The following is a 15,422-nucleotide window of genomic DNA, read 5'->3' on the forward strand; positions in this document are numbered from 1 at the left end:
TTCAACATTCACCCTTGCAAAACATTGTGTTCCTTTTCTCCCACCCCCTCTCTTGGACAGCAATTCTTCTATCCATATTTCTGCAATTATCATGCTACACAAGAAAAATCAGATCAAAAAGAAAAAAATGAGAAAACAAAAAGGCAAACAATAACATGAAAATACTATGTTGTGATCCCTAGTCAGTCCCCATAGTTCTCTCTACAGATAAATGGCTCTTTTCATCACAGACCATTGGAAGTGACCTGAATCATGTCAACGTTGAAAAGAGCCATGTCCGTCAGAATTGATCATCGTATAGTCTTGTTGCCGTGTACAATGATCTGGTTCTGCTCATTTCACTCAGCATCAGTTCATGTAAGTCTCTCCAGACCTCTCTGAAATCATCCTGCTGATCTTCTTTAACAAAACAATAATATTCCATAACATTCATATACCATAACTTATTCAGCCATTCTCTAACTGATGAGCATTCACTCAGTTTCCAGTTTCTTGTTTCCTTAATTTGGTAAATAGCATCTAGCTAAAATTAAAAACTGGGCAGATAAGCGGCACAGTGGATAGATACTTGTTGACTGATTGATGTCCTTCCCTCAACTCCAGGTATTCTCTTTTCCAGAATAAGTATTCCCATTTGCTTCCTTTGATGCTTATACAACATAGATCCCAGACTCCTAACCATCCTAGTTGCCCTGCCTCCCATAACTATCTGACCAGAACAGGAGTACACCTTTGCTCATTTGGGACCCCAGGCCAAGATTGCATGTATGGTATTAGGAATTTTAACCCAGGCTTTCTGTTTTCAAATTCAGTGATTTCCATTTCTTTCTACTGAAGTCACCAAGGAGAGAGAAGGAGGAAAGAAGGAGGAAGAGAGACAGGACAAAGAGAGAGAGAAGGAACTGGGAAGAATTGGGAAGAGAGAGGGAGAGAAGAAGGAGAGAAGGGGAGGGAGAGGGAGGAAGAAGGAGAAAGACAGAGATTGGGGGGGGGAGGGAAACAATGTGGGAAATGTGTCATGTGACTGAAGTTCATGCCAAACTGACCAATTGAAACAACAGTCACAAGGTGACCACATGCCAGGCCAGGAGCATAGATCAGAAAGGATAAATACAAATAAAGGATAAAGAAAAATAAATCTAAAGATCTGGAGACTGTTTAATGATAAATGGAAAATAGAGGTCAGGAGAGAGTAGATCTATTTATCCGGGGATGATGTAAAAATTTCTCAGGACAAAAAGGATCACAAGTGAAAAAAGTTTTAAGAAACCCTGGATAGAGGAAAATATATGCTATTTGGAGTCTGAAGACTGTGGGTTCAAAAACATTCTCTCCTTGACAAGGTTGCTCTTCCTCTAAGTCTTAATTTCTTTTTTTGTTTGTTTGTTTCATTTTCATTTCTACTGCCTACATTTCCACATCTTTCAAATAAAAAGGGATCTGTCCCAGCTCTAAATCTCACACTAATGTTAACTGATGTTTGTATAGAACTATAATGTTTGTAAGGTAAGTAGTTGGTGCAATGAATAGAGACAGTTTCCTCATCAGTAGAAAGAGTTGAAGAATAAAATGGCAAACCAGTCTAGTGTCTTTGTCAAGAAAACCCTAAAAAGGTCACAAAGAGTCAGAATTGAAAATGACAATAACAATGAATAATGTTTCCAAAACATTTTAGATATTATCTCATTTAGTTTTTACAACAATCTTACAAAGTCAGTGGCATTAGTAATTGTTATTAACATTTTTCAGATTAGGAAATTGAGGTTCAGAGATTAAATCATTTGTCCAGGATCACCCAGGGAGATTGGTAGAACTAGGATTCCAAGTCAGGCCATCTGAATCCAAATTTATTGAGTTTTCTCTCTTCTAAGTTAAATTTTAGTGATGAAGAGATGATGAAGAGATGGATGAACAGATGGATGGATGGATAGATGAACAGATGGATGAATTGGATAAATTATGAATGAATAAAATGAAAAATTTTGGAATCATAAATTATAAATGAAATACTGTCAAGTCATAGAAACTATGATATAAACATCACAGTTTAAAGAGATCTTTCTTTAGTTCAATCCTGTCAATCTATAGGTGAGGAAATTAAGACTTGAGAAGGTTGATAAAGAGATATTTTAAGGAAAAGAAGACTTCACATAATTCATGACTAGTAATATAAAGGAAAACAATCACAAAACATTGGAAGCCTGATCAGTGCAATGCAAAATACTGCCCATGAAACACACTTCACTCTAAGGATATTACAGGCCCTGTGTACAAAATGAGACTTTTATTGTCATACATGGCCATCGTGTCATTTTATTTAACAACTATTTGTTACAATGGAGAGGGAAATAGGATGGGAAAAGGGATTATTGATAAATGACAACAATGCAAAAAAAAATTCAATAAAGTATTTATTTAAAACCAAAATAAAAGGTGTGTCTTGACTAAGATTTCACAGCAAGTTAGCTGCAGACTAGGGACTTCAAACTTGTTCACTTGGAATATTAAATGAGGAGACATAGAAGTAGTCTAGATTAATGTATAATTAAAGATATTCTCAACTATTGGGAACAAATTATGGTATATGGAATATAATGGAATTTTATGATGAACCAAATAAATGACAAAGGGGACAATTTTAGAGGAACCTAGGAAGACCTCTGTGTAGAATTCTGAGGTTCTGCAGAATGAAGGGAAAAGAACTAGAAGAACAAATATATGATGTAAATATCATTATAAAGAATGGTATTTATTACTACACACCTCTCAGATTGGCTAAGATGACAGGAAAAGATAATGACAAATGTTGGAGGGGATGTGAGATAACTGGGACACTGATACATTGTTGGTGGAGTTGTGAAAGAATCCAGCCATTCTGGACAACAATTTGGAACTATGCTCAGAAAGTTAGCAAGCTGTGCATACCCTTTGATCCAGCAGTGTTTCTACTGGGCTTATATCCCAAAGAGATCTTAAAGAAGGAAAAGGGACCCACATGTGTAAAAATGTTTGTGGCAGCCCTCTTTGTAGTGGCCAGAAACTGGAAATTGAATGGATGCCCATCAGTTGGAGAATGGCTGAATAAATTGTGGTATATGGATGTTATGAAATATTATTGTTCTATAAGAAACCATAAGGAGGATGATTTTGGAGAGGCCTGGAAAGACTTCAATGAGTTGATGCTAAGTGAAATGAGCAGAATTAGGAGATCATTGCACACGGCAACATCAAGATTATATGATGATCAATTCTGATGGATGTAGCTCTTTTCAACAATGAGATGATCCAAACCAGTTCCATTTGTTCAATAATGAAGAAAGCCATCTACACTCAGAAGGAACACAATAGGAACTGAATGTAGAACACAACATAACATTTTCACTCTTTCTGTTATTGTCAGCTTGTTTTCCTTTTCAAGTTATTTTTTACCTTCTTTCTAGATCTGATCTTTCTTGTGCAACAAGGTAACTGTATAAATATGTATACATATATTGTATTTAACATATAATTTAACATATTTAACATGTATTGGACTACCTGCCATCTAGGGGAGGGGCTCAGGGGAAGGAGGGGAAAAGTTGGAACAGAAATGAGTGCAAGGGTAAATGTTGAAAAATTACCCATGCATATGTTTTATAAATAAAAAGCTATTTAAAAAGAATGGTATTAAGAATGGTCATCTCTTTTACTGGCCTAAATCATATCTAAACTTAAATATGCATTTTCTATCTACATACAATGTTTATGAGAATTAGCTTCACATGAATAATAGAGGTAGGTTTTTTTGTTTGTTTGTTTTTGTTTTTGTTTTTTGTTTTTTTAATTTGTTGAGGCATTTGGGATTAAGTGATTTGCCAGTTAGAAAGTGCTAAGTGTCTGAGGTCAGATTTGAACTCAGGTACTCCTGACTTCAGGGGCAATGCTCTATCCAGTGCACCACCTAGCTGCCCCATAAAAGAGGGTTTTTATAAGGAAAAATCAGCTTTTCATGATAGACCACATCTTAAACATCTCAAAAGAGTACAAAATTTCCCTGATCATTTTGCATCTTGATTTTAATGCATTTGTTTCAAAAGAGTATAAAAAGAATATCTCTACAAAATCTCTATTCTAAAAAGAAATTTTCCTCTATTTTCTTTATAAATATCTTTATATTCACAATTATTTTCATGTTGTCTCCCTCTTTAGGAGGATCTTGTGCACCGAGACGGGATCGTGGTTTTTGTTTGTTTGAATTTTACTTATAACACAACACTTAGCACAGTATTTGGCATATAATAAGTAATAAAGTGTAATTTTTCCAAATAAAATAAATATAAAAAAAATAAAAAAATAAAAATAAAAAAGAATGGTATTTCTTTATACCATTTTGATCTTTGATCAGTGCAATAACCACAAGTCTAGAGAACTGAAGATGAAACAAAGAGGTGATGGACTTAAATGCAGAGATACATTTTTAGATTAGAAAATGTGGATTTGGGGTTTTGTTCGTTTTGTGTTTGCTGAACTATGCATGTTAAGAAAGTTTTAGATTTCATTTTTTAATTGTTCAATTCAAGGGATACAACATGAGAGAGATATAGTAAATAATTATAAAATAAATATTAAAGTTTATTTTTTGAGATCTTGTAGAGAGAATTCACACTTTGGTGGGATTGAACTAGATGATTTCTAAAGTCACTTCCAATGCTGACATTCTAGCATTTACCTTCCACTACAAAACACATTTTCAGGACTTAGTGTTTAAGAACCACATTAGTGTATATCTCTATGCCTTAGTTCTTCATTAGGTAGCATTTCGTCCCTCTGTTCTGATTGGTAGCCAAATTGTTCTCCTATTTTTAATTCCCATCTACTCTCTTCTTTCTCCTCCTCACTACTCTCTTCCCCAATTCCTATACTTTGTGACATATTCTGCAAAGTGGCTGATAACTCTGATTTATGTAACCACATAAGTGGGAAAGAAGATGGCAATATATTCAACACTCCTTCAAAAAGTATTTTATTAAGAGTCTTCCACAGGGAAAACTGGGACACTAATACATTGTTGGTGGAGTTGTGAAAGAATCCAGCCATTCTGGAGAGCAATTTGGAACTATGCCCAAAAAGTTGTCAAACTGTGCATACCCTTTGACCCAGCAGTGTTACTACTGAGCCTATATCCCAAAGAAATACTAAAGAGTGGAAAGGGACCTGTATGTGCCAAAATGTTTGTGGCAGCTCTTTTTGTTGTAGCTAGAAACTGGAAGTTGAATGGATTTCCATCAATTGGAGAATGGTTGGGTAAATTGTGGTATATGAAGGTTATGGAATATTATTGCTCTGTAAGAAATGACCAGCAGGAGGAATACAGAGAGGCTTGGAGAGACTTACATCAACTGATGCTGAGTGAAATGAACAGAACCACAAGATCGCTGTACACTTCAATGTTGTATGAAGATGTATTCTGATGGAAGTGGAAATCTTCAACATAAAGAAGATCCAACTCACTTCCAGTTGATCAATGATGGACAGAAATAACTACACCCAGAGAAGGAACACTGGGAAGCGAATGTAAATTGTTAGCACTACTGTCTATCTACCCAGGTTACTTATACCTTCGGAAGCTAATAATTAATGTGCAACAAGAAAAAGGTATTTACACACATATATTGTATCTAGGTTATATTGTAACACATGTAAAATGTATGGGATTACCTGCCATGGGGGGAGGGAGTGGAGGGAGGGGATAATTTGGAAAAGTGAATTAAAAAAAAAAAAAAAAGAAAGAAAGAAAGAAAGAGTCTTCCACAGTAGCACAGGGGATAAAGAGCTGGACTTAGAACCAGGAAAAGCTAGATTCTAGCCCCATTCTGACATTTGTCTGTGTCACGGGGCAGGTGACTTAACCTCTCAATGTCCCCAAACAACTCTAAGACTACAGATCACAGAATTGCATTGGTATAAATATTTATCTCTTTACTCCACATACTAATAAAATCACAGATCTTAACCCTTCCCAAAAGAAAAAAAAAAAGTTATATAGTGTGCCATGTGTTAGAAATACAAAAACAAAAACAGTCCCCGCCCTCCAGGAGCCAAGGACTAATTTGTGGAGGTGACTCTATTCTGGAACCTTAAAAAAAAAAAAAAAAAAAAAAAAGGAAGCATCATGGAAAATTCATAGGGAAATGTTAGTTCCCAAAAGACTGTTTTTCCATAATAATTTCTCATTCACATGGCATTTCTTTCACAGACAAGATTTCATTGTTCAGTTTGATTCAACAAACATTTAAGAATCCATTTACTATCAAGAATCTACTTACCACTCAGGTTGGTAAGGTGAATAAAAATAACTAGATGATTGAGAAAAAATATTTCAGAGACAGGATCACACCCTAAGTCAAAGGTATATTGAAGAAATCCTTAACTTCTTGAGTTTATGCTTAGAATAATTTACTAATCAGATTCAAGAAGATTAAGAAGGAACAATCCAATAGATAAGAGAGCAGTAGTGAAGAAGGAAAAGGAGAAAAAAGTATCCAGAAGAATAACAAAGGCAAACAGCATAGAAAGGTCAAGAATAAAGATTAAGGAAAATCCATTGATTTTGCTCTGTCATGAAAATTCTCTTCTCAAGCACCAGAAGGAAAGGTTAGAAGGAATTATTTTAAACCAATGGTGCAGTAAGAATCAAAGCAAGCTAAATCATCACAAATTCCTGAATTGCCAAAATCTAAATTAGTGAGGCCTTACCATTAGGATACACTTAAGACAATGTCAACCAGGAATAAATAGTATAGAAAACAATAAAACATCATAAGATTACAAAATCTTAGATCTCACAGACCACTAGTAGAGTCACCTCAGAGATGAATAGGGGAAAACTCAAGGGCACATTGCATTCAGAAGTACTAACCCTATGGACTGGGGAGAAGTGGAAATACAGCAAGACAGAATCAGAGCTCATTCAAAAGAGCAAGAAGGGAAGAAATTTTGAAGCTGAGGGGCAGCTGGGAGAGAAACGTACTACATAGGGTTTGGAGCTTGGAAAGAGTGCTAAACAGCTGTCCAGCAGACACCACTGGGCTAGTAAACAGGACAAGGAAGTGAATTATTACATGGCTCATTGCCCCCTGATAATCTTGCACATTCTGTTTGTCAAGCCTGAGAGCAAGGAAAGATCAATACATATCTGCTCTCTCCATCACCATCAGCCCCACTATTATAGGGAATGGAAACATTCTTCTGGTTCCAGGGTCACCTGGTCCATCCCTCTGCCTTTAGGGGATGGAGGGAGGTCTGGTCTTGCATGTTCTGTTTATCAAACCTGAAACCAAGGAAAGATCAATACATAGATGTTCTCTCCATCACCATCAGCCCCACTATTATAGGAAATGCTAACGTCTTCCTGGTTCCAAGGTGATCTGGTCCACACTTCTGCCTTTAGGGGGTAGAGGGAAGTCTGGCCTAAAGAAGAATAATTCCACCTGCTCTGACCAGCTTATTCTCACCTTTCCGTAGAATAAACTGGTCAAGGAGATTATAGATTATAGGATGATCAATTCTGATGGACGTGGCTCTCTTCAACAATGAAATAATTCAGACCAGTTCCAATGATTCTGTGATGAAGAGAGCCATTTACACCCAGAGAGATGACTGTGGGAACTGAGTGTGGATCACAACATAACATTCTCTTTTTGTTGTTGTTTGCTTACATTTTATTTTCTTCTCATTTTTTTTCCTGTTTGATTTGATTTTTCTTGTGCAGCAAGATAATGATATAAATACGTACGCATATATTGGACTTAATGTATCTTTCTACCATGTTTAACATATATGGATTACTTGCCATGTAGGGGAAGGGGTGGAGGAAGTAGGGAGAAAATTGGAACACACGATTTTGTGAAGATTAATGTTGAAAAATTATCCATGCATATGCTTTGAAAATAAAAAGATTTAATTAAAAAAATAAGCCAGTCAGAGCTTCTCTGGCCCCTAAGAAATCTTTCCTTCATCTTCAACATTTGGGATCCCCCTGACACCTCATTCTCTGTTTAGGGTACTCAAATAGAACGTCTGAGCTATGGTCAGATAAAACAAATTCCTTAAGAAAAAGGACTCATTTTCATCTTTGCATCTCCAGTGCCTACCATAGCGACCTGGTACATAATGGGTTCTTAATAAATGTTTGTTGATTGATAATCTGTCTTTTGGCTGCAAACTGTAGCCAGAATCATTAAAGGAAAAAAATGGTGTGCTTTCCATCAGTGCCTCCATCTCCCTCTCCTTCCTCTCCTCCTCCACTTTCATACGCACTTCCTCTCCCTCTTTCCTTCCTCTGACATTATAGAGTGGAGGGGGAGGTAAAAGGAGGGAGCCCCAGAACTATAAAAGGGAGTGTTCTCCTGCAGAGAGAACACAACCAAAGGATACGCTGAAAATTTGCCATCACCCTCCAAGACCTTTTTCAGAAGCTCTACAGGTAAGAAACTGTAAAGGGAGATTTGGGAAGAAGGAGGAATATCCACCCATGATGCCGGGTGATATTAAGCCAAGCTGAAGGGCCGGAGATCCTCAGGGCAGCTCAGGACCCCTCTACTTGCTCCCCTTTGAAGAGGGCCAAACAGAGAAAGATCCCACCGCCATTATTCTACAGTTTTTTACATCAGAGTAGTGTCTCTGTCCAGGTTCCCAAATGTGGGTGTAAACTGGAGTCTCTTTCATCGCCTCAAGACTCTGCTATAAAGCAGCTTCAGATTCCATCACCCCTCCAAGAATCCTGATCCTGTATTTCCACAAAACCTGCTAATTAGTGAGGAGGGCTGCGGTAATCTCCTTCCACTCTAGATAAGGAAAGAGCTCAAGATGGCTATTAGTAGTAGGGCTGGGAGTTCTCCAGAATCCACAATTCCCAAGGCAAAAAGCTCAAGGATTTTTCTTCTTCAAAGGACATTCTTTCTAGTTAGTTTCTATAAGAAGGGGCACCTGGTACGACAAAGGGAAGATATTGGCAGGTACTAGAGGAAGAGGAATAGAAAAATGTCACCCAGTTTTCTAGGGAAAACTGCAGAAAATGCAAGTTGTTCCCACTAATCCATGTCCCTCTTGGTATAGTAGAAAAAATCCTGGAGTTGGGGGAATTTCTGGATTTCAAATGCTAGTTCCTCTTCCTATTCTTCCTCCTTTTTGACAAGGCAGTCAGGGTTATGTGGTTAAGTATTAATTTAATTAATTTATTATTATTTAAGTTAAGTATTAAGTTAATTGTCCTGGGTAATACAGCTAGGAAGTGTAAAGTGTCCAAGGCTGGATTTGAACTCAGGTCCTCCTGACCCCAGAGTCAGTATCCACTGGGTCACCTGGACCTTCCTTTTTTATCTTGAATTCATCCTTTCCCACTAGAGTCCTATTTCCTTCTCCATGAAATATGGGGATTGAATTAGATGATCCATCACTAAGGTCGCTTTTACTCCCAAACCTTATGAGCCTGTGACTGGGAAAGGCAGAGAAGGAACCCCACTGGTGAAGGGTAAAGGAGCCCCCTCAATAGCCTTTTCTCCTACATTGAGTTCACCCTTCACAGACAGGATGCGGCAGCTGTGGGGGTGTGTGCTGGTCTCTGCCCTGGCTCTGGCCATCTTCTCTGAAGCTTCCCCAAAGCCTGCTCTGCTCCAGGACACGCCTCCAGGCCCAGAAGCCTGCAGGAGCCTGGGACTGGGCTGGCCAACCCCCCTGGGCTCTCCTTCCCACTCTCGAAGACAACTCCGTCCTCAGGAGCTTCCCCACCTCAAGGCAGGTAAGAATTGTCAATCACTCCCCAACGGCCAGGTTAAGAATAGGGAAACACAGCAACTCTTAGAATCAGAAATTTAGAACTAGAAAAGGCCAAATGCAACCTCAATTTACACAGGAGGAAACTGGTCTCAGACTAGCTTGCGCACAGTTGCAAGCCCCTTTGAATCCAAGTGTTTCTGGCCCAGTCCAGTAACTTAGTCTGGGAATTTAGGTCCAAGGCCCAAGAACACAAGTCACCTCCTCTCCCTCCATCCCTCAGTTTTATTCTCCACCTATCCCTTCTTTCTCACTACCAGACCTATCCAAGAAGCAAGGACCATGGCAGGAAGAGGATGAAGCTTATGGCTGGATGGACTTTGGACGCCGCAGTGCCGAGGAGAGGGACCAGCTCCCCTAGCATGTACCATCCTCGTCCTGCCCCCACTCCTCCTCCATCCCACCCTCTGTTCGGTGCCGTCTCAAAATAAACATTTTCTCACCCTAAAGCACTGTCACTCTCTTGGTTTGTGTGGTTGTTGAGTGAAGGGATGAGGGGGTGTCGAAGAATGGAGAATAGGGGCCAGCCCGGAGGGAGCTGTCCTCTCCCACTCCCGCCAAGAGCACAGGACTATTAATCCATTATGTATCCAAAGATGGAGTCAAGGAGAAACAATGTTATTTCTATAGAGTTTTCTTTACCCCAAACCAATGAGACAGCTATGGCAGGTGCCAAATCCATTGTACAGACAAAAAAGTAAAGGTTTAGAGAGCTGAAACAATTCCCCAAAAGGTCATGCATAGAATGACAAAAGCAGGATTTGGTCCCAGGCCTTCTGACTCCAACACTAGCATTCATTACACTATACTGAGCAAAGTAAAAGAAAATTAACACTCTTCCAGCCCTTCTCCCTCTTTCCCCATTCTACTCCTCTTCCCCCCTAACAAAAAAGCTATACTTGCCTCTCTACAGAAGCAGAAATCCAGGAAGAGATGATAGCAAAAAAGAAAACCCCAAAAAAACAAAAAACAAAACTAGATTAGGGGCTCTGAGGCTCTGATTGTAGCTGTGCTACCAACTCTCTCGATGTTCCCTCCTAGTTTCAAGCTTCTGTAGCTCTAGAAAGAACTCCTTCCCTCCCCCCCTTCACCACCTACCTAAACCATTCATTCACTCTCCAGAGAGACAAAACTCGGGCAGTCGCCTAGAGCATATCTTTTATTGCGTGGCACTGAGCCACCTTCCACAAGGAGGGAGAACTCAGATGAGTTTAATGTGCATCCATATGGTGATTGCAAGGGGTGGGGAGGGGTCTTAGTTACCTCTCTCCAACAGTGCCCATGTACATAGTGGTAGCTTTTAGAGCAGAAAGCTTAAAAAAAAAAATAGTGTGGTGGGTAAGGAATCCAGGGGTAAGGAATTAGGCTCTTCCTAGCTTACATTATTCACAGGTATGAAAACTCAAGACAGAATTTCTCATCACAGTATTAAATATTAACCTCTATTTACAACCAAGACTAAGTTGGTTAGGGGGAGAGAGGATGGGGGTACAGGGAAACTAAGTGCCAAGTCCTAGAAAGTGCATGTGGCAAGTAGAGATGTGAGGTGGGCCTCGGGGGGATGCATGTGTCTGTGGGGTGTGGTTGGAGGGAGAAAGGAAAGGGGTCCAAACTGTACTTTAGCTGCCACTCAGCAACAGGATGAGGGCAATGGCCAGGTGAGGGAAGAGACCCTTCCTGCCACCCCCAACAAAAACACACTCAAAGGATGCTCTCTCACCATCCATCAACTATTCCCTGTCTTGAGGCTGGGCCAGGGGGCTCTCAAGTCCCCACTTTCCATCTCTTTGAAGCCCTTCTGGCCACCACATAGTCCAACCCCAGCTGCTGTAGCTTCTGGACCAAATTGATGCTGAAGCCATTGATCTCCTGACTATCCCATCTTTGACCCCATCTTGATGCCCCCCACCCATTTTGAGGCAGTTCTCTGGATAGAGCAAAGCTTCCTAGAGGCCAGCTTCTCCTGTCTGGATGCAGGGATGTAAATGGGGACTCTGTGACAGCAGAGATGCCCTCTTTCTTCAGAAGAGAAAGCAGAGTCTGGGAAGGTCGTGGATGGATGGGTCTTAGGCTCTCTGCGGGCCAGCAGCAGGGGGTGGCAGAATGGCAAAGCCTGCAGAAGAAAGAAAAGGGGGAAGAGGAGCTCATAAGTTAAAACAACAAAGAACTCACAAGAATAACAAAAGGTGGGGGGTAAGAAGAAGAGACGCAAGCCCCCATCCGTGGTCTCTAGCAGGGATTTGTCTCTGGGATGGAGAAACAAGGCTTTGAAGGCACCAGTTGCCTTACCTGGGGGTATCGGAGGTGACATCAGAGGAGGGGCAGACCAGGCGGCTGGCAGTGATTGTGTAGGTGGCTGGGGTCTGGGGGAGATTGTTAACAGAGTGCAACACTGGAAGGGGACAGGAAATGTGGGATTAACACACACCGGGAGGGAGGGGTTTGAAGGAAAGAGGAAAGACACATCAGGTGGGGAGGAGTAACATTCACACTCCTTTTCCCATGAGAAAGATGTCCCCATTCCCTCAGACTCTCACTAAGTGGCCCACTGATGAAACAATCAGAGGATGAGAGGGAATGACGGGGCAGAGTACAGCCATAGGAGACAGCCCCCTGACTAACCCATCTCCTGGGCTCCTCCTCAGTATCCGTCCACTCCACCTACGACACATCCACTCATGCTTTCAGTTATCAGCTTCTCCCCCCAGTCACGCTGCCCAGGGCCTAGCCCAGTGAGCTGCGTATGGACCAATTCTCCATCCCTTGTCCCTGCCCCCAGATCCAGCACAGGGAGATGCTTATAGAATGACAGAACTCAGCAGATGCTTATAGAGCGAAAGCACAAGCCACGCCAGGACCGATTTCACGGGAGAGATGGTACATGAAGCAGAATCACACAGACACAGGATCAGGCGGACAATAAGACAGACAGGACAGTGCGTGTCAGAGAGGAGAGGCTTTGTAGTACCGGGGGCTGGGAGGGGCTGGGAGAGCGCTGGACCAGGCGCCGGGGATGCTGCGTTTTCACATGTGCTCTTAGGCGACTTCTGATCCTCAGTTTCATCAACTGTAAATTGGGTCTAACATCCAAGCTGCCAATCGCAGAGGGGTGTTGTCGGGATTAAGCAACTTTACAGATATAAAAAAGTTCTTTTTACATAAATGTGAGCCATTATCCTATTTTAAGGTATTATAGGAGACAGCTCTCACACCTCTGGCCAGATGCACAAAAAAGTAGCTCAAGTGTAGACATTCTAGAGAATAGTGGGAGATGATGACTTCATCTTTCCTCCATTTAACATCCTTCTTTCATCTCCCCCTTCCCTTTCAGTTGTTCCTGGTTTGGATTTTATTTGGGAAAGAGGTAGAAGTGAGAGGTCTGACTCACACAGGGAGTGAGCCTTATCCTGGGCCATGGATGTCGCCACTGTCTCCTCATCTTCTTCGGGGTCCTGGAGAGTGTAGACTTTCTTCACATCCACCTCTAGCTGACGGAAATCCTTGGTCAGAACGCCAGGTCGAGGATCCAGGATCCCTGCCAGGTGGGGCTGGGCCAGCTGCTGCCAGTGGTGCAGAGTCGCCGAGCCTCGGGGGACGACAAGGGGACAGGCATGTGTGAGACAGACTCCTCCAACCCTCCCCTGGAGCCTAAATGACATGAGTCCCACACAGGCTAGTAGTTTGGACCTCAGGTCCAACTTAGGAGGCACCTAATACCCGAAGTGCAAACACACACAATGATCACCGAAGGTGTGAACCTTCATTCCAAGGCAATGGTAATGGGAGGTCTCACTGTCCCAGGATGGAAAGGACAGCATTAGGGCCAGCTTCTTCCTGCCATCTCCAGCCCCCCAAGCCCCTCTCACCTACTCTTACCTTGCAGCGGTTTGACAATCTGCAGTTTGTCAGGCAGGTAGGTGAGGGAGCCCATGGAGAATATAGAGCCCCCAGGAGGCTCTGAGCTTCCTGACACAAGACTCTCACTAGGAGTCAGGACTCCGCTGGAACTCTCCGCATCCTGGCCCAGCTTCTCCACACCTGGCTCTGCCTCCTGAGCCTCTTGCCACGCTTCCAGCTGCTGCAGGGCCGCCGCCAAGTCCTGGCTCCCGGGGATGCCTGGGCAACCCACTTTCTTCTCTTCTTCCTCACCAGATGCTTCCTCCAACCTAGAAGAACCCAGAGCCAGGTGAGATCACCTGTGCCTTTTTCCTGACATTCCTGGCATGAGGATCCAGGCCCTTGAAGGGATACCCATGCTAAGTCACTAGGCCTGCCCAGGAAGGATGGCAGCTATCAGTCTGTAAGCTCCCATCATTTCTCAGAGAGACAAACCAAAGTAAATGGATAGAGAGAGAGAGAAAAGAGGTAAGTAAATAGATATGTAAATAGATAGAGAGCTATTTTGATAGAATGAACAGATAGATACAGATATATAAATAGGAAGGCAGATATAAAGAGATGAATATAAAATATATATGTAATATTATCTATTTCCCCCAATTACATATTAAAACAAGTTTTTAACCTTTGGGGTTCTTTTAAAGTTTTGATTTCTTTTGTCCCTCCCTTTCCCACTCCCTGAGACAGTAAGCAATCAGAAATAAGTTATATTTATTTCCATATTAGTGATTTTAAGGTTCTTTTCAAGTAGGGATTTCTATCTGCTGACTCCATTCCCACCACCACTATTCTCCTTCCTCCCCTGGGTCCAGGGTTCTCCAGCCCTCTTTTCTCCAAACCACATGAATTCCCCCTTCAGTCTCTCCCTTCAGCACCTCCCGCTTCCAAGTACTTACAAGAGGACATGTCGAGAAGGATCAGAGCGGTGGCGGTTTGTAGGGGGTGTGCCTGAGGGACTGCCAGCCACAGAAAGTGGGGGAGAGCCAGGAAGGGGATGATGAAGAGAGGCACTGCCTGACCGGGACCTACTACTGTGGTTCACAGCTTTCACTGTCTCAAATACCCGGCGAAGGTTTCTGGAAGGAAGGGGATGCAAAGTTACAAGATCACCCTCATAAACTGGTGGAGGGTTTTGTTATGTCAGGTGGGGCAAGGCAGACAAATTAGGCATGGCAAGAAAAGTAATGGTCAGTTGATCCCTTCTCAGTTTCCTCAACTGTAAACTCAGGATACTACTACTTGTACAAAAGAAGCCAGGAGTTAGGAAGAAAGAATTAAAATTCAACCTCAGACACTACCCTGTGTGATTCTGGCAACTCAACCGATTTACCTTAACTCACTGGAGAAGGAAATGGTAAACTATTAAATTATCTTTGCCAAGATTGGTAGTTATGGTCCATAAGGTCCTAGGAGTCAGAAACAACTCAACAACAACAGTATAAGTAATTGTACTGCCCATTTCACACTGAGAAAATGAATACTTGCAAAAGTGAAAGTCAATTATCAACAAGCATTTATTAAGCAATAGTATACCACGCACTAAGCTAAGTGCTAGGAATACAGAGAAAAGTAAAATTAATTAATTTTAAAATAAATATAAAAATTTAAAAAATTTTTGAAGTGAAACAAAGAAAAGCCAAAAACAAAAACCACAGCCGCTGCCTTCATGGTGGGGAAACATGCAAAAAAACCATGCACATCGAGTAGAA

At 41.5% G+C, this 15,422-nt stretch overlaps 2 protein-coding genes across 8 annotated transcripts in view; one reads left to right on the top strand and one right to left on the bottom strand.

Annotated features, from left to right (window-relative positions):
• Positions 1-8,344: 8,344 nt before the first annotated feature.
• GAST (gastrin) lies at positions 8,345-10,261 on the top strand. The gene is made up of 3 exons (XM_074261502.1): positions 8,345-8,464; positions 9,566-9,778; positions 10,074-10,261. Exons 2-3 carry the CDS (start codon positions 9,571-9,573, stop codon positions 10,172-10,174), a joined length of 309 nt encoding a protein of 102 aa, XP_074117603.1. The 5' UTR covers positions 8,345-8,464; positions 9,566-9,570; the 3' UTR covers positions 10,175-10,261.
• A 687-nt stretch (positions 10,262-10,948) lies between these two features.
• Positions 10,949-15,422, bottom strand: part of HAP1 (huntingtin associated protein 1) — a 31,013-nt gene continuing 26,539 nt past the window's right edge. For 4 of the 7 annotated variants that reach the window (XM_074261498.1, XM_074261499.1, XM_074261497.1 and 1 more), the window contains 5 exons: positions 14,610-14,789; positions 13,690-13,979; positions 13,202-13,399; positions 12,103-12,205; positions 10,949-11,926 (listed from right to left, as the gene is read on the bottom strand). In XM_074261498.1, coding sequence (XP_074117599.1) covers positions 11,578-11,926; positions 12,103-12,205; positions 13,202-13,399; positions 13,690-13,979; positions 14,610-14,789 — 1,120 coding nt within the window. In that variant the 3' untranslated portion in view covers positions 10,949-11,577. Of the gene's footprint in view, positions 11,927-12,102; positions 12,206-12,781; positions 12,943-13,201; positions 13,400-13,689; positions 13,980-14,609; positions 14,790-15,422 lie in introns of all 7 variants that reach the window. The other 3 variants (XR_012481214.1, XR_012481215.1, XM_074261501.1) reach the window with 3 other exon arrangements.

The sequence above is a fragment of the Sminthopsis crassicaudata genome, chromosome 4, assembly GCF_048593235.1.
Source record: "Sminthopsis crassicaudata isolate SCR6 chromosome 4, ASM4859323v1, whole genome shotgun sequence".
In the NCBI taxonomy this organism is placed as follows: Eukaryota; Metazoa; Chordata; class Mammalia; order Dasyuromorphia; family Dasyuridae; genus Sminthopsis; species Sminthopsis crassicaudata.

What these genes read in the sequence shown, in the direction of transcription:
- GAST (XM_074261502.1), top strand. Translation starts at nt 9,571, where the DNA reads ATGCGGCAGCTGTGGGGGTGTGTGCTGGTCTCTGCCCTGGCTCTGGCC. An exon ending in GCTTCCCCACCTCAAGGCAG is followed by an intron (nt 9,779 to 10,073) that starts GTAAGAATTGTC and finishes TCTCACTACCAG; the next exon opens with ACCTATCCAAGAAGCAAGGA.